This window comes from Poeciliopsis prolifica, unplaced genomic scaffold (assembly GCF_027474105.1).
Source record: "Poeciliopsis prolifica strain line A6 unplaced genomic scaffold, Auburn_PproV2 SCAFFOLD005, whole genome shotgun sequence".
Taxonomy (NCBI): Eukaryota; Metazoa; Chordata; class Actinopteri; order Cyprinodontiformes; family Poeciliidae; genus Poeciliopsis; species Poeciliopsis prolifica.
This window is the reverse complement of record NW_026562380.1, coordinates 5578138-5597025: the sequence shown is the minus strand read 5'-3', so window position 1 is coordinate 5597025 and position 18888 is coordinate 5578138. Positions and strand designations below refer to the sequence as shown.

The window sequence follows — 18888 nt, the reverse complement described above, 5'->3', positions numbered from 1 at the left end:
GGCGTCTCACTCCCAGAAGGAACAATAGCAGACATAGAGGACAGTTACAAGTACCTAGGTATACCACAAGCAAATGGCAACCTCGATGAGGTCACAAGGAAAGGAGCCACAGCTAAATACCTCCAACGAATAAGGCAAGTCCTGAGAAGCCAGCTCAATGGCAAGAACATAGTGTACAGAAACATCTGTGCAGAATATGGACTGGAAACCCCGAGATCAAAGTGGGAAACACCCCCAAAGGTGGTGGAGAACACCAGAGCTAAGATCCTGTGGGACTTCCAGATCCAGACAGACAGAATGGTAATGGCGAACCAACCAGACATTGTCGTAGTGGATAAACAACAGAGGAAAGCCGTTGTGGTAGATGTAGCAATACCAAGTGACTGCAACATCAGAAAAAAGGAGCACGAGAAACTGGAGAATACCAGGGCCTCAGGGAAGAACTGGAGAGGCCCTGGAAGGTGAAGACCACAGTGGTGCCTGTGGTCATCGGGGCCCTCGGGGCAGTAACTCCCAAACTGGAGCAGTGGCTACAACAGATCCCAGGAACAACATCAGACATCTCAGTCCAGAAATGTGCAGTCCTTGGCACAGCCAAGATACTGCAGGACCCTCAAGCTCCCAGGCCTCTGAGATGTCTGATGTTGTTCCTGGGATCTGTTGTAGCCACTGCTCCAGTTTGGGGGTTACTGCCCCGAGGGCCCCGATGACCACAGGCACCACTGTGGTCTTCACCTTCCAGGCCCTCTCCAGTTCTTCCCTGAGGCCCTGGTATTTCTCCAGTTTCTCGTGCTCCTTTTTCCTGATGTTGCAATCACTTGGTATTGCTACATCTACCACAACGGCTTTCCTCTGATTTTTATCCACTACGACAATGTCTGGTTGGTTCGCCATTACCATTTTGTCTGTCTGGATCTGGAAGTCCCACAGGATCTTAGCTCTGGTGTTCTCTACCACCTTTGGGGGTGTTTCCCACTTTGATCTCGGGGTTTCCAGTCCATATTCTGCACAGATGTTTCTGTACACAATGCCTGCCACTTGGTTATGTCGCTCCATGTACGCTTTCCCTGCCAGTATCTTGCAAAACTATATATATATATATATATATATATATATATATATATATATATATATATATATATATATATATGTGTGTGGGTGTGTGTGTGTGTGTGTGTGTGTGTTGTTTTTGGACTCCCACAGTTCAAAAACATTCTCCCAAGGTGTGAGTGTGTGCGTGTTTGTTTGTCCTGTCTGTCTCTGTGTTCTGTCTCTGCCCTCCGACAGCCTGCCGTCCTGTCCACGGTGTGTCCCACCTCTCGCTTGGAACGTTAGCTGGAGATAGGCCCGACTCCACTTGGGACAAGGGTGAAAAGATATGTATATGTATGGATGTATGGCTGTATGTATGTATGTATGTATGGATGGATGGATGGATGGATGGATAAATCATTCTACTCATATGTCTCAATAAAGGTGTCAAAATCATATTTCAATTTATGTGCGAAATAAAACCTTACATGGTTAAGAGACAATAATGTTATGAGTATTTTTAAAAATCGCCTATTCGGTCTGTTTACTGATCAATATGCGAGAGTTCACGGCGTATGCGTCCCTGCAACAGGGCATGCATTTCTCAGCAGACGTGCATTTCTAAGCCTGATCCAGCTTATGGCAGCCAGTGGCTGTGAAGTACCTCTTCAGCTGCCACTGGCACGATTTGAGCTTGGCTCTGCTGGAACAGGTAGGAATTTAACCTTAATTTAAAGGAACTCAGTGTTTCATCTGTTTTGCAGTTTTCTGGAAGCCTTTTTCTGGAGATTAGTAGAACTTAATAAGGCATTCAACATCAAATAAAACCTAATCAATTAAAGAGCTGTGCAATAATATATATTTTTAGATTCCAAAATGTTAACAAAGAGTTGATCTTTGACATCGTGCTCATCAGTTGCTGACTGAGGGTCACATGTCTGAGTCAGCTGACTGTGAGCCATCATTAAAGATTGAGCTCAGCTCCAGTTCTGCAGTTTCCTCCTTCAACCACCGACAAACACAAACCGACTGGAAACAGCGCAGTCATGCTGCTACTAACTCTGCTCTTCGTGTCCTCAGGTAAAATCAACGTACAAGGCTCCATTTAGAAATTGCATTTGGACTATTTTATCACTGAATTCTGGCTTTTCTCGGGTTACAATAATGGCTCTTATGTTCTAACTGAATGCGTTTGATGATTCGGAGGCGGAAGCTTTTCATGTGTTGTTAGCTTTGGTAAACAAGTTAACTTAAAGGGCAAACACCCTGGATATCAGGGTTGCTTTAATTGTTAACACAAACGAGCTTCAACTGTTAAACTTCATTTTTTCAAGCTGTACAATAAATAATCTTTAGTTATAAGTGAAAGCCCCTTTGAGGTTTACTCTTTGTCCGCTCGCTGGGCTTTCAGTTTCACAGCTAATGCTAGCATGGTAGCTAAGCTAACGGGTTTAAGCTGTTTGGAGTTTTTTTTAACTTTTTGTTTTTCTGTGACCTTGCTTTGACTAGAACCAGTTTAACCTTCACGTTAGACTCTGCTTTTTATTCGTATAGTTTGTAAACGCCAGCAATTTCCAGTTCGTCATTTCACTAGCATTTCTGTATTTTGGAACATTTTCAGACATTGTTTTTTTGGCCTGATGCTTTTATTTTTAATTAGCTCGTCTTAAGCTGCTGATCTATGATCGTTTCGTCAGCCGATAACTTTATGACCCTTTATCAATGACCGGTAAGAAATGAGTCACTGCAACAAATCATTTCTGATAGAAACTCTGAAACAACAAGGCTGTTTAACTGCTCTTTGTAGGTCGTATGGCCCTGAAGTGAATAAAATGCTGAAGATTACAGAAAGACAATCAATTTTAAAATGCTTTTTCAGGCTTGTGTATTTTGTGCTTATCTTTAGTTGAACTTTAGATTAAAAATCGAAAACGCTCTTTGCTCCACATTGTTTCTTATCTTCCAGGACATTCCTAGATTTTACCCTCACTTAAACATATCTTTTCTTCATGGGTTGCATACATTTTATTTTAATTGCATTAAGCCAGGCTATTTGCTAAAGTTAGTTCAATTTATTATTATTTTTTTTTAGCATTTTCTGCTTAAGTGCCATGGATTTATAAAAGTAGTTTCTGTACCCTCATGCTTATAAAGATTTTGTGGCAATCCTAAAGCATATGCTGAAAACTGGCCTCATTGAAACAGTTAGTTTGCCTGGGAACAGCTTGTTTTGTCTGACTCCTCATGTGACTAAAGTAGCAGATGGGAGGGGCCCTGCCCTCTCTGACGGATGATCTGAGATTTCTGTTGGAGCTGATTTGAGTGTTGCACCCTTTAGTAATTGTCAGACAAAAACCACATTTTGTCCTGTGGTATCATGATGATTTATCATGAACTAATCAATTTTTATTAAAAACTGTAATGGGTCATGTCTAAATTTAGTTCTGAAGTGTTTGAAGTAGGTTGCGACTTCATTTGATAAGGATCTGAGAAATTTAGATGAGGCTCCGGTGTTTTTCTACATTATTGGTTTCAGTTCACAAAAATCAAGAATGGTTAGGGTTTTTTTTTTTTTGTGTATATGAAAGCCATGACCTTTATTTGCTGGACCCAATTACCACTTCTGCTTTATAAGTATCACTTTATTGTCTCTGTTGGGAATGTTCCTTTTTAACAGGGACATGCATATTTACTTCTGCATTGGAATCTGTTTTGGAAACCATTCTTTGCTGTCTTTTAAGGCCACAAGAATATAAACATCGTATTAGCAATTCATACAAATAGGATTTGACATCTGTCTTATGCAAGGTGATTTAAAAACTGTTTGCTAAGGTATTTGCATAAACATGAAATACCTTAAGCTTCATTCAGTAGCTTGCACAACATTAGGATTAAACTTTTTTTAAGGGATTGCTGAACTTGGAGGGACCCGTTTTAATGTGTGGAACTTTACAGGAGCAATTTCTAAAGTCAAACCTCAGGAAATGTGTTTGAACCTGGCTTTGCATTTGGCTTGTACAGCAGTACAGAACCATGTTGGTTTGACAATGAGCTATGAGACTTATCTGCTGGCTACTTTAAAGTGAAGTTTTCTGCTTTTTTTTTTTGTTAATATTATTGAGCAATGTCGCAGTTGAAAGTGCGTTAACTTCCTCTTGGAACTGTTGACTAACTCCAATTCTAAAGTTCTTGTTTCTAAGAAATCTTGCTTCACTATGAAAAACAGACAAAATAAATCTCCTTAACACGTTCTCTTGTGTGTTTATTTTTAAATAATTTAATACAATGGCAGAAACGTAACTCTTTATTTTTGTAGTTGATCATGATGATTTCTAGAAAAGTGCTCGAAGACTGAAATTTTATGTAATGTTCATTTTTTCAGCTATCGCAACGCCTCTGCTGGGCACTGAGCAGTGCGCCCGCGGCCCCCCCTACTGGTGCCAGAACCTAAAGACGGCCTCACCGTGTGAAGCCGTTTCTCACTGCCAGCAGAATGTGTGGAATAAGCCACAGATGGTGAGAGTTTTCTAATTTTGACTTTTCTGACCATTTCTAAATGTGGTGTTTTCTAAAATATTTGCCACCTTTTCTCCAGAAAACAGTACCATGTGACATGTGTAAAGAGGTATTGATGGTGGTTGGACAATTGCTGAAAGACAATGCAACTGAGGTAAAATGAGGCAAAAATCCAGATTTCTTCAGTCTTTGCTGAGATTTAAAAGCATTGATGGATGTTGTTTTTATTACAGGCGGAAATTCTTGGATATCTGGAGAAGGCCTGTCATCTCATCCCTGATCAGGGTCTGGGGGCTGAGTGCAAGGAGATAGTGGACAGCTACTACCCCATCCTCATTGGGATCGTCACTGGGGAACTGGTAAGCAGCATTGCTCTGAATATAATGCTTTTTAATGAACTGTTTCCCATTTTGTATTAAAGTTTATCAATTAAATTGGATAAATAAAAGTCAATCTGCTCATTGACATGGAGTGGATGGGGTGGGAGGAACAGAAGCAGCTGTGTGGACAAAGTGCACTCTGCTGAAAAGGGGCCATTGATGAGGAAGTGAATCTAAATCTGAAGGAGAACAGAGCAGTCGCTGTGTAACCCACAACCCTGACAAAAAGCATTTTTACTTGTCTTCTCAACTGTCACCTGCTAGAACATGATGTGGAGCAAAATTAGCTAAATTTAAATAAAGCCACTTAACATGATTTTTCTTGTTTTGTTTCTTTTTTCTTTTTTTTTTTTTTTAAGGAGGATCCCGGTGTAGTGTGCAGTGCGATGGGTTTGTGTAAATCTCTCCAGATGTCCCTTGCCAGGTTTGAGCCCCAGGAGGAGCTCAAGTCTAATGAAATCCCTGAGGTGGACCTTGCTCAGCGTGTGGCACCCTTCCTGCTAAATGTTCCCGACCTCCTGTATCCCCAGAATACAGGATATCCTGCTCCAAAGCAGGAAGCTCCAAAGCAGGTACTCTTGCAGTCACCTCTGAGCTCATCTACAGAAGCCTTGACATTTAAAAAAAAAAATAAAAAATTAATAAATCTTGTGTTGAATATCTTTCCTTCAATAGACGGGTGATGTAGTGTGCCAGGACTGCATCAAGTTCCTCTCTGATGCTCAGGCTGAAGCGAAGGCCAACTCCTCCTTCATCAACTCCCTGATTCAGAACATTGAGCACCAGTGTGATATGTTGGGACCAGGACTGTCCGATATGGTAAAGACTTAAAATGCATCTATTTCATATGAATCCAAATTACCTGGAATACACACTTTGAACTGTTTTCTCATTGCAGTGCAAGCAGTACGTGGGACAGTACGGCCCTGCTGTTGTTCAGCAGCTGATGTCTATGGTGAGTCGTCTTTAGTGTTTAAGACCCACCTCCCTATGTTAACATGAATCTGATGCTTAGACCTCAGGACTAATGGCTGATTTGGTTTTTTGAGGTTGCTGAGCCCATGTTTGCTCCAATAGCAGCTTCATTTGTTTTTTGTTCAGTTTTTTTTACTGTATGATTTTATGTTTCCTTTTATTAATTTTTGCCTGTATTCCCCATTTACTTTTATCCTCTTCATCCATGTCATTCTGTTCTTTCCCTCTTTTACCCCCTGTGTTTATTTGCTGCCCCCCAGGAACAGGTAGGTCACTCTGTGTTCAGCCTGTAGTCTTCTAACCTCTAATTCTTCTACCTGCTCTTGGGAAGTCCATTTCTTGCACTAAACACTTGCCACTGATGCATGAGAATAGTTGTTTCACACAGCTGAACAGTTTATCTCAGAACTACTCACTACTCAACATCACGTTAAATGACCACAGTAAAAGTTTCTTTTGCTTCCACACTCACTTCAGTTGTGCAATGCAGGGGCATCTCAAATGTTAGTGATGGAATTCAAAAAGTGAAACTCTTGTTTATATTTGTAATGGTGATTTTGATAAATACATTTTGGTTTTTATTTTGATCATTGCTCATGATTGCTTTAAAAACCCAAAACTAGTTTCTCAAAAAAATTGCAAAAGACCAGTACTGCAGTTTATTTGGTCAAGGCTCCTCTTGCATGAATTGCATCAGGAACTTAATGCGACATTGCACTGAGTTCAGTGATCTTTTTAAGTTTTTTTTTTTTTTCATTCCAGCACATTGAACAGCCAGCTGTAATTCAGATTGAAGAGCCAATTCACATGTTAATTCAGTCAAATTGAGAGTCAAGTATGCAATACAACTTATTTTGGTGCTCAAATGATGCAGATGCATGCAGTTAATAAACTGGTTAAAAATTTTTTATTTTGTTTGACAACTCAGCTCTGGGAGTCATTTACTCCCTGCATTCACTTTCATTCAGCTTCTCTCATGGTTTACTATCCTTACTGACTGCCAGTGTGGTCATGTGGTTTAAACGCATTGTTTAAACCACAAAGTAAGCAGAACAGTTTCTGTAACAAAATCCTGCTGCGTTGGTCTAATGTTTAAATTTTCTGGGAAGCTGAATTTTGGATTTTTAATTTTTTGGGGGGCTGAAATCCATAAAAGAAAATTGGCACTGTGTGAAATCTACCTAGTGGAAGCTTTTCTTTTTAAATTTGGATCACTGATCTTGATCTCTTCAGTGAGATGCTCCTGTATATTCAAGTGGATTTGCACTTTGTGCTGAGAGATGCACTAATCTTCAGTTGGATAGTTATTAACACTATGGGTGTGTTTGGCACTGGTAAGATGGCTGCCGTAGGTGTTTGGATTAGTTTTGTGGTCTGTACTGTGTGCATAGTGCATGACTGGCAGTGTTGTGTAATGACATGTTCACATTCCTAACGGCATGCCCCCCAAGGCAGTGCTGCAAAAGACAGGACACTGTGTGCTAAAGTAATGGTTTACTTCTCTCCACAGCAACCAAAGGAGATCTGTGCTCTTGCTGGTTTCTGTCCGGAAATGAAGAAGTCTGTCCCCATGTTGGACCTTCAGCCTGCAATGGTCATCCCTGCTGCCAAAACCATGGTGGCTGCTAAGCTTTTCCCTGCCACCAAAGTTGAGGCTCCTGCTTCCAGGGTAGGTATTAGGAAGTGGATTTTAATAATTTCTGTTTATTTAAAAAAAAAAAATTAAAAATCACTTTTTCTACATAATTAAACATTAATCATATTGCAGCCGATGGTACGTGTCCGTGAGTCACCAACTTGTGCAATCTGTGAGTTTGTGATGAAGCAGTTGGAGTCCATGCTGGAGGATCAAACAACAGAGGTAGGAATGGATCAGGAGTTCTTCTACAATTAAACAGCTGCTGCCTAAATCCTGCATGTGTTTGGCTCTAATGTGTCTTACTCTTGTTTATGGTTTTAGGAGGAGGTTGTTCAGGCTGTGGAGAAGGTGTGCACATTTCTGCCCTCTTCTCTGACTGCCCAGTGCAAAGACCTGGTTGAGACGTACGGTCAGGCCATCATTGAGCTGCTGGTGCAGCAGGCCGACCCCAAGACTGTGTGCACAGTGCTGGGACTGTGCAACGGTGCTAGCCGCACATATATTGGTACATAGCCGCTTCTAAATATATGCATTGTATTTGCTTTGTTGATATGGGGAAGTATTAGGGGCACACTAAGAAAATAAAAATTGTAACGTTATGACTTTATTTTTTAGTATGACCTTTATTTGTGGTGTGGTCTGTTTAATGCAAACCATAGATATGCAAAACTGGGATTAAGGCAGTTCACCGTATGAAAATATGTTCTAGTTGCCCTGGACAAAGTTCGTTTTGAGGTTGGCGGCTACTGTGACGTGTGCAAGATGGCCGTGAGTTACATCGATGGCATTCTGGAGAAGAACGCCACAGAGCAAGAGATTGAGGAGGCTGTGAAGAAAGTATGCAGCTTCCTGCCTGACTCGTACAAGACAGAGGTGACTGTTGGTTTTAACTTTTTGTTCATTTGTTGTTTTTTTTTATATATACAAACATAACCTTGCATCCACCCTGTTGTAATGCCTTGATTGTGTCTGCAGTGTGACCAGCTGATTGAACAGTATGAGCCAGTCCTCATCCAGCTGCTGCTTCAGATGCTCGACCCGGACTTTGTGTGTACGGTAAGTAATTATTTTCTCTTGTGGGAGAGATGCACTTATAGTCAGATCTATTAAATATGCTATGGATTTTCATCAGTGTTGAAATTCAGTCTGAAATTTGCATCTTTTGTTACAGAAACTGGGAGCTTGCCCTGGAGCTAAACGTCATTTTCTAGAAATGTTGGCGTGCTCCCGGGGGCCTGACTACTGGTGCAAGGTCAAGGGAGCAGCAGAACTGTGCGGCGTAAGTACACAGATCTTTAACAGGATACTTTCGTGTTAACATTGTCTTTTTCTGGTTAATCCATAAAACTACTTGGATTAGAAAAAAACTTTAATTTTATACAAGATCTAATGTAAACACATTTACACTGAGTGTTGATGAGATTGAACTGGAAATTAACAAAATTTGGTGCAACAAAATCAAGTTTCTATTATACATTTCACTAAAATATAAGATTAATAGTAGTGGGTATAGATATAACTGATTAATTTTCATTAACATTGACATAAGAATTTAACACTGAAGTGAAAATTGGTTTCATTTGTGCTCAACCTGTATCCCCTGGGCAAAAATGCTACAAAAGGTTGCCATAAAAACATTATGCAACTTGAAAATGTGCTCAACTTTATGCCTAATCATAATATGCATGAAATGTTTTCTTTTACCAAGCTGTCCAATTAGTAAAGCAATTTAACAGATTGGTAAATTTGTAGTACAGGAGAAACTATCTTCAGCCTAAAAAAACGATGCATGATTGGATGGGAATAGTAGAACAGTAAGCTGCTGTAGTAGAGAACTAAAGTAATTTGGAGAGTGGCTATTTTACTATCACCTAAAAGAAACTGTCTTAAATTTCACCCAAAATTATTCTAATTTCATGTCATTTAAATTAACATGGCATGAAATCATGCAAACAAAAAAACCCACAAGATGTCAATGAACCCAAAATTAACTTGCAAAATAAACATTTCAATCAAGGATGATAAAACATTAAAGCCAGAGGAAAGCTGGCAATAGTCTATTCTGTAGAAACACTGTTTTGCATCTGTCAGTTGTTTTTGGAACTTGCTCATTTATGTCTATCTAAACCTATTTCTGTCTTTCAGACTGTGGCTCACTGCAAACGTTACGTGTGGAAGGAGTAGAGCATGGCGACAAGCTGGAAATGGAAATTAAAAGGAAAATTACTCTGGAGCTGCTTTCCATTAATTCATGTCTAGTGGCCTAAAACTGCTGTGAAGTCTAAAATAACTTCATGTTTCAAATATGATAGAAATGGGCTAGCTTTTTCTTTTCTCTGTAGTTTGGGAGATGGAGGGTTTGAAGGGCGGAGGAGGGGCTGAAGACATAAGTGACGACATGAAACTTGGTCATGTCTGATTTTTGTATTAATTTTCTGTATTGCTTGCTTGAAATGACAGATTAAACTTATTTCACACCCACCACTATAGATTTACTGACTGCAACCTTGTGAACAAATTACTGTTGTACTGGCTTGTCATTATTTTAGAAATTATGTGTGAATCTTCAACATTTTGTAGATGTTTTTATGAGCATATGGGGAGGGAATCTTCCAATGTTTGCACTCTTTGTAAATTTGTCTCCAATGCACAGAATCTTAAATCTGCTTTGAGCAACTGAGCTTCAAATTCAGTTGTGACTTTTATCAATTAAAATAATTTCCAAACCAAAATGGCTCTCATTGTCTTCATATCAACCTCAAGTCATCACACTTTACACATTTTTTAAAATATATTTACAAAGTTTGTACAGTCATGTTTAGTGGCATTTTGCTTACCAAAGCTAAGTATCTGTACATACATGATTTCAAACATACCAATTATCAAGTTTCACAGAAAGTCAAAGTGAAAACCATGTTCTGCCACAATAATTGAAGATGGGAGTACTGTCAGATGACTAGAAAATGCAAAGTCAACACATGTTAAACTGAAAATCTGCCAAATATACAAGTACTGATTAGGTTTAAACATTCTACCTTGCTGGTAGATAAATGACTCCTTGTGCTCAGTTCACTAACAATTTGCACACACTTAATACTAGAAGAAAACAAGAAGGGGATGGGTTCCTTGTCCTAAGGAGAAATTTTGGTACAAAATGTGCAAAAAGCCCCTTGTAAAGATGCCAGTCACAGCTGGTAATGGGTTGACGTCAAGGTCAGTCAACAAGATTAGCTTGCATATGCACTAGCTTCTGGAGTTATTTTCTTATGACCACTATATTTAGAAGAAGTTTCAAAGCCTGAGATCACATGGAAGAATAAGGCCTAATTGTTCTTCCAAATCCCCAATAAGCTGATTTAATTGATGAAATATTAGCACCATAGAAATGACAAATCAAGATAGCTTAAAATAAAAGCAATCTTCAGCAAAACTGTACTTGTGCTACACACTAAACACTGTGCAGCACATAGTTACATAAACCTATCATGTAATGTAATCTTTTTACATTGTTCATATTAAAATTCTAAAAGCGTTTCAGTTATTTCTTACCCCAAACTTTCATCTCCTCCATATCTTGTGTATAATTTCTGCAATATGTCAAATTGCACACATACTTCAGTTCTTGGAATTGGCAGTAATTACTGTAGGATTGAGACGACACTGGAAACCAGATGAGGTACAGAGGAATTGATATCTGGTAGCCCAGTGAAAATAAAGGCTGTAGTGTTTTCCTTAAGTACAAAGCTTTATAGCTTTGGTTCAGATATTATGCACAAGAAGAACAGAAAACGCAGATCCAACAGCCAGCCCCAGAGCGAGGAAGAAGGACATGACCACGCCTGTGGCTTCGGCCAGCTCCCGGGGAACCACCTTTGGTCCGTAGATCATCGGCAGGGTACCCAAGTATCCGTTAGAGAGACCCAGCAGGCAGTTGAAGACCACAGGGTAAACATCATGGGGAAACAGCACAGTATGGAGGTGGTCACGTGGCTGGTAGTTACAGAACATGAGAAGTGGCACCAGCACGGTGCGACACAGCACCAGCACCGGCAGGATCCGACTGGTGGGGCCAGGGTTCTGCACCCAGGCTGTCATCAGTCTGCCACTAAAGTCGGCAACGTTATAAAGGAGAAAACTGGTCAGAGGTACAAAATAAGTTGTTGCCCAGGGGCTGCCGCTGTCCGTGTTCATAGACTGGATTCCCGATGAGACGGAAGGGAATACTGAGATTGAGATGAAGAAGACGTAAAAGACGCAGAGGCCAAGCACCCCGGCCTTCTTAATTATGGGCTGCAGCGGAGGGACTCCGCCTGCTGGACTCGGCTCGTCACTGAGCGTCCCGGGACTGATGCAGGTCGCTGCCAGCATGTAGTGCCTGACAGAAAAAGATGCGTCAGCATTTGTTGAATTTATTAAATTTTTAAGCATGTTTGCTGTAAATGTAGCAAATGAAAAGGAAGAGAGTTTTTTTTCCCCAAAATGAAAGTGTGAAAGGAGAATTACTATTCTCACCTTGAATATGCATACTTTGGCAAAAGCAAAAACGCGATAATGCAGAGCAGGATAAAGACGTCTGCTGTCAGGAAATAGAACAGAGTGTTAGTGGTCACGTCCTCAGCCACAGCTAGGGTCACTATCGATGCTAGTGCAGTCAAGGTGCCCCCCATCGCCTGTCCTAGAACAAAACAAAAGAAAAATAAGTTTATGTACAAGGCAAGGAAGAAAATGGATGAAATGTGATACTTTGAATAAACTATGTCTTTTATTATTTATTAAATTCACAATTCCTATAACTTTAGGAATTGTTCAATTTTAGTATTTATGTAATGTTAGCCTTAGCCATTAAATTCAATATCTGAACTGCTGTGCAGAATAATCAATTAAACCATCATTAGATGAGCCACAGTTCAATCAATAAATGAAGCCTAAAATTGTAACTGAAGTCTCTCAGTAATGATTTAAAATAGTAAACACTTATTTAAATCTAATTCAATAAATGTCACTTATATACATTTAGTAGAAATCAAGATGTAACTCTTTATTTTACAAGAATATGGCGACATCTGCTGGCCAACCTTCATCTTTGCACGCACACGTTCTGAACTAAAACTGAGTACTTTATGGAAAGTGACCGTGTTTCAATTCTTAAAATTGCCACAATATTTACATTTTAAAGTATTACAATAACAACCACCACACTTTGTCAAACTGTTTGCATTTTCTATTTTTCTAAATGTCTGTTTTTGTGTCTACTTGTCTTGTTAATTATGACACATGCTGCTGCCTTTCTTGGCCAAGACACCTTGTGACAAAGGTCTTTGTCTCAATTGGCTTTTTATATGGCTAAATAAAGATTTACCATAATAAATACATATATAAATATATATAAATATGGACATAAATGTTACACAGGCAACTGAAAGCATCAGCAATCTAACCTGATATAAGGGCTTGAGAGATCCTCATTGGAAAATAGCCACTGATCCCAAACACGCTGCCACAGAAGATGTTGGAGGCTCCACTGACCACAGCAACACTGGTAAGTGTGCCAACGAAGAACTCCTTCCTGTATTCTGAGACGTCCACCTTCACCAGCGCCGTGGTCACCACGAACACCAACAGCATCAGGATGAGGGAGGACAGGATTCGAACCTTAGGAGACAATCTATAAGCAATCAAACAGAGGAGAGTTGCTACTGGGATAAAAAAAATGAAATGAACAGCACAGTAGAGACTCTGAGGCCTCTATGCTTCATCACCATTTTACAATGCTTAAAGATATTCACACTCATCAAGCTTCTTCATATTTTGTCACATTACAAACTTTAATGCGTCTTATGTGACAGTAGACCAATGCAAAATTAGACATGATTGTGAAGTTGAAGGAACATAATTTCATAACTCCTGACAAATCCACATTGGGCAGTCATGCAATGCTTCAGCCTTCCTGAATGGATTTCCTCCTTTCATCCTATTCAGCTCTGCAGAGGCTTAGCTCATTTGATTCAGGTGTGTTCAAAGCAAAGATGGATCCAAAATTTACAGCAATGCAGCTTTAGAGGACCTAAACCATTCAGTCGTAGTTCTGTCTCCATGTTTAGAGTTGTTATCCTGCTGAAAGACGAACCTCTACCTTATGGTTATTTTGTGTTTCTAACAGGTTTTCCTCCAGGATTAACCTTTATTTATTTCCACTCATCTTCAACTCCAAGCAGCTGGTCTTCATGAAGTTTGATGACTGATCTTCTCCAACAAACCTCTAACGTCTTCACATAACAGCTGAGAGATTCATCTCTTAATTACATGATTTCAGAAGGCAATAGGCTGCCCTGGATTTATTTAGGGGTTTCAGAGTAAGGGGGGCTGAATACAAATGCCATGGTTTCATTTCTTTCTGTAAAGAAAATTATAATTTCCTTACAACTTCACACTTCTGTGGAAAAGTACCATGTAAATGTTTTTGGAATGGACTGTAATCTGTGTGACATGTGTGTATAGCTTGTACTAGCCTTTTAACAAGAAAATAGTTGAGTACCAGGCACAGGACGGAAGGCACAGCTGAAGCAATGGACAGGTAACTTTCAAAGTAGTCCTGCGTAAAGAAGAAGAGAAAAAAAACCCTCTTCTTTAAGAACAACAAAGCACACAATCATGTTTTCAAATAAAATATGAGGAAGGGAATGGGAGAGAACAAGAAAATAACTATTTTATTGTTGTGTTTAAGTCAACTCAAAAATACTATTGCTGACACAATGAATTGGATTAATCACAATTAATCAATTATTGAAATAGCTGTAGCCCTTGTTGTATGTAAATTTCCCTTAACATTTCAAAGGGGATTTCTTTGAAATATGAAACAACACTTTGTCCAATCATCCTGTCACATGATATTCACACTGCGCATCAGAAACTTTCAGACCTTTAGCTGTACGTCATTGTCCCGCTACTCACAATGGAAGTGGAATGATCATTCTGGTCAGTGCTGTTGCTAAGCTTGTAGAGCCAGTACTGCTTTGCCGTTATGAAGAAGTTCCAGGGCAGCAGGGAGCCAATACCCATCAGAAAAAAGGTGACATACACCAGTTTGTACGAGTCCTCTGGATTGCAGCGCACAGCCAGAGGCGCTGAGGAAATCTTAGGAAGAAGGGCTGCAGAGGGACTGATGTCGTCACTCTCTTCATCCTCACTCAGGTTTTGTTGGTCATATAAAGGTGGAAGATAGGATGAGTTGACGCTGGGAAGCACAGGCTCTGTATGGTCCATCTTCACAGGCAGGATCCAGGGTACTCAGAGGGTGAAGACAAGGGAGAAAAGGGCAGGCTGAGGCAGGAAAGGAGAGAGAAGAAGAAAGTATTACTCAAGCCATTCTGAAGATGTTACTGCAGTAAGAATGAGATTTCAAGTAGAGCTGAAGAGTTCAAAATCCATTTAAAAATCTCACTCAGAAATTTCCCTATGTTGTTTTGTATTACCTTGCAAAAGTATTTATGCCTCTTTAACTTTTCCACATTTTGTCATATTACATCCACAAATGTAATTTATGATAGACCATCACAAATTAGCACAAAAAAAAAAAATCAACAACACATAGAGCCCAACTGCCTAATGAAGTAAAGCAGATAACTTTTCTACTGCAGTAACAGAAGAGTGGACAGGATGATAATAATCTTAAGAAAATCTACCACAGTTTGTACTTGTGAACCTGACTGTTTGTGTGTGTGTGTGTAAAAGTTCAAGAGAGCATAAATATTCAGATTTTAAATCATCTCAGTTTATTTATAGAAGAGCCAATTAAGAACCAATTCAAGTTGTAATAAAGGCTATTAGAAAAAATACTTTTAAGTGGCTCTGCATGGAAAACTATCAAGTATCAGCAATATCACCACCCCACTATTATTAGTTATCACTTCTGTTAAATCAGTGTGCCACTTCTCTCCCACAAACCTGTATCAGTCTCTCTCACTCTCTCTTTGGTAACGCGAGTCATGACCTGCCAATTTAATCGGAGTCAAATCCTCCATCAGACAAACATTTCTCCCAACCCGTGTTTGTCAGGCATGTGATTGTTTGACTCATTACTCCGACTTCAAAAAAAAAACTTTAATTTCATCACACCTCTTCAGTGTTTCTGCAAAATGCTGACAGGATGCTCCTGCAGGACCAGAATGCAGCAGAAATTCGTCAGAAAATTAATTAAACAGGTTTTTTCTGAAATGTGATGAAAGCTTAGACTATTTTTAGACTAAAGTAAAAGCTGATCTTGCAATTTAGGGGTGAAAAAGAGGAACTAAAATTCACATGATGCTGATATCATACAAACTATTAGTCAAAGATCATATAACAGCACTATATTTTCTTACAGAAAATATGATATCACCGAGTACTTTCTCTTGTTTATGTTCCAGAACCCTGTTTTAATTTGCTGAATTTGACAAAGTTTCAATTTGTGTGGTGGGGATAATTGAAAAGGGTAAACATTAAAAGCTACAAACAAAGCTAGCTAACCCGAACCTTGCTAAACGTTGTCACCAGTAAATAAACTGTATTTCGAGACGTACCTCATCCCTGAAGAGTCCGGAGATTAAACTTGAAGGTCTTCTCTGCAAACAAAACTTCATTTGGCAGCAAAGTTCTTTCCTGGTCAGCTGACTTACTTTCCAACCGATTTTCGAGCTGGGATTTTTAACAGCTGCAATCATTAGCACAACTCCACTTCCGGTTTTAAGAGTTAGAAAACAAAACTAAGAAATACAATACAAAACCCCCCCAAAAAACTTTAAAATAACAAAATGTATTCGCAGAACTGTTTGAATTGTATGGGAAAACATCATATGAAAATATTTAAATATGGACTTATTTTAATTTTTAAGTGCGCCGTAAAAGTAAAATCTAATGCTTTTATTGTGAAAAGCAACAGCGTTTTACAATGAAAGTACAAATTTAGTTTAGTTAAATTTTGGATCTGTATTTCAGTACTGCACTAAAAAGAGATGTTCAAATTCAGTAATTCAATTCAAAGAGTGAAACTCATATGTTATAACAAAAAGTAATATATTAAAATTATTTTAATGATTATATCTTTCATTAGCTTTTCAGAAATTGTGATACTCTTGATAAGGTAATTTTAAAGAAGTAGGCAGCAGATTATTTGGGAAGATTGTGAATCAGTCACAAGACGGTACTGCAACTACCCATCTGGGTCACAGGCAGACATATTTTTCAGGTTTAACAAGTATTACCCGTGTAGTTGGACCTGGTGGCCCCACCTGTGTCATCAGTTGTGAAACATACTTTGATAATCCAAGTTTGTCTACATGGGGCCCACAATTACAGGTTAATTCTGAATGATTGTGCCAAATCCAGGGAACAAAAACCCAAATGGGTCGTATATATTTCTCATTTTGAACCAATTGAAACAATTCTAAAGGGCAAGTTTGATGTGTCATCTGCTGGTCAGTCCACTGTGTTTTATCTGGTCAAAAGTCAATTCTGTGGGTTATTAAGAGATTATAGAAAACTTCCTTCCACCTTGTACTGAGAACCTTAATGATGTTGAATTTATTTTACAGTAGGACTTGGTACCAACCCACACAGTCAAAGGTAGACCTACCAACACTTTCATTGGAGAGCAATTTACCCAATATAACCCGAAAGAGATTCTGTGGAGAATTTTCGAGAGAGACCTAAGTGAAAGCAGTCTCTACAATCAGATGACCCAGATTGCTTTTAAAGCAACCTGGGTTTCCACTACACTTCAGCAGAACCACTGGCTGATCTCCTTCATCCCATGTGGCATTGATTTATGCAAAGGACTTACTTTTCACCGGATTGACATTTCTCTGTCATAAATTCTTTTATTATTGTTCTGATGAAATATTCAAATTTTCTGAGAAACAGATTTTTTTGTGTTTATTAGTGTGAGAGACACAGCTGTCTAACTCTGTTAGGATTCCAGTAGGCCATATGGACCAGAAGATGGCGCTGTAAGACAGTTTGTCCATTCATTCTACTCCTATCAGAAGAAACCAGGCTGGATGTTTCAGGCACACAAGTTACAAGTGATGGCCTGCTTTGCTGCTGGAAAAGGAAAATCTGTAGACTCCTCTCTTCTGATGAAAATTATGGAAATAAGACCAAATCTGTCAAAATTTAAAAAGGAGAGTGTTAAAATTGTATCTTTTCTAAATTATTAACAGGGAACATCATTATATGTACCCTGAATTCCAGCTGGAAGAATTGTGAGAAATGTTGCTTATGGGTTTCGAATAAAAGCAGTCATCCTGAGGAGAAGTTTGAGTTTCCATGTTTGATGAATTCTGTGTTCAGATTCTTTTATTATTTTAGGGATTTTTTTTGTGATTATTTCTTAAACCTTCTTTGTGTTTAGATATTTCTCTTTGTTTTCTGTGTAGTCAGCCTCCTATCATTCTTTTTATTTGCATTATTTAATAGCCAATGTTTAGTGTTTACACCTCCTCAGTTCATTCATTCAAAGTTAGATTGATTTGTGTGTTTCTCGTTTAATGGCCAGACAAAATTTCTCCACTGTAAAGTAAAAATCTCATTGCCAGAGTTTTTCACATAGGCTCAGGTTGGTTTGGATGTATTTTGTCCCCTTTAAGAAATTAAATAATCATTTGTCTTTACTTATCTTTGCCTGATATTTTTTAATGATTTAAAATATAGTTTTGATACAAAGAAGAAATCTTTAAGCAGGCGAATACATTTTTACAGTAGCATACATGAAGCATTTTTGTAACTCTGTATTTTCACTTAAAATGATTAAGTTGTGTGAAGAATAAAGATCCGCTTCATTTGTACATTGTCTGTCAAGTCAGTTCCCAGTTAGCAGTGCAATAATTAATACAACAGGTGCCAAGTGTTGCTAGGCTTTGAGGCCACATCCAGGTGCACAATCAGTAAAAATGGGATATTTATTTCTGACAAAATGGAATAATCCAACAATTCCTCACACAGGCTGCAGTCATAAAAGGACTGAAGTTAGAACCATTGATGTAAATGCCCAAGTCATTCCTTGAAGGGCACTATTAGTGCCTCCAAGTTAATGTGAGGACCCGTCGGCCTGCCTGTTAAAAGCCTTCGAAGCCAAATGGACCTAAAGGGAATTTGTCGGTGATGTGTGAAGCAAAGTGGTGCAGGTTGAACTCCTTCACATTTTCAGTTAAAATTGGCTGTAATTGACACACAGATGCTATTTAGGAGTCATTTTGTCCAATAGAACCACATGAGAAGCATTCAAAGGGATTTTTCTAATGCATTATTTGACTTCAGAACAGTGAGATATCATGGAATTAAAGAAAAAAAAGGACAAAACACATATCCATG

General features: G+C 38.9%; 2 protein-coding genes across 2 annotated transcripts; one reads left to right on the top strand and one right to left on the bottom strand.

The window, feature by feature from the left end:
- The first annotated feature begins 2051 nt into the window (after positions 1-2051).
- On the top strand, positions 2052-10274 carry psap (prosaposin). The gene is made up of 14 exons (XM_055029593.1): positions 2052-2112; positions 4415-4548; positions 4628-4702; positions 4782-4907; positions 5288-5500; positions 5604-5747; positions 5827-5883; positions 7414-7572; positions 7672-7764; positions 7864-8047; positions 8252-8415; positions 8518-8598; positions 8714-8821; positions 9688-10274. The coding sequence occupies exons 1-14, from the start codon at positions 2079-2081 to the stop codon at positions 9724-9726; spliced, it is 1611 nt and encodes a 536-aa protein (XP_054885568.1). The 5' UTR covers positions 2052-2078; the 3' UTR covers positions 9727-10274.
- Positions 10275-10320: 46 nt separating this feature from the next.
- On the bottom strand, positions 10321-16236 carry slc29a3 (solute carrier family 29 member 3). Its single transcript, XM_055029597.1, has 6 exons — positions 16101-16236; positions 14494-14862; positions 14052-14134; positions 12981-13207; positions 12055-12217; positions 10321-11917 (listed from the first exon to the last, which is right to left on the bottom strand). The coding sequence occupies exons 2-6, from the start codon at positions 14803-14805 to the stop codon at positions 11302-11304; spliced, it is 1401 nt and encodes a 466-aa protein (XP_054885572.1). The 5' UTR covers positions 14806-14862; positions 16101-16236; the 3' UTR covers positions 10321-11301.
- Between the last annotated feature and the right edge of the window lie 2652 nt (positions 16237-18888).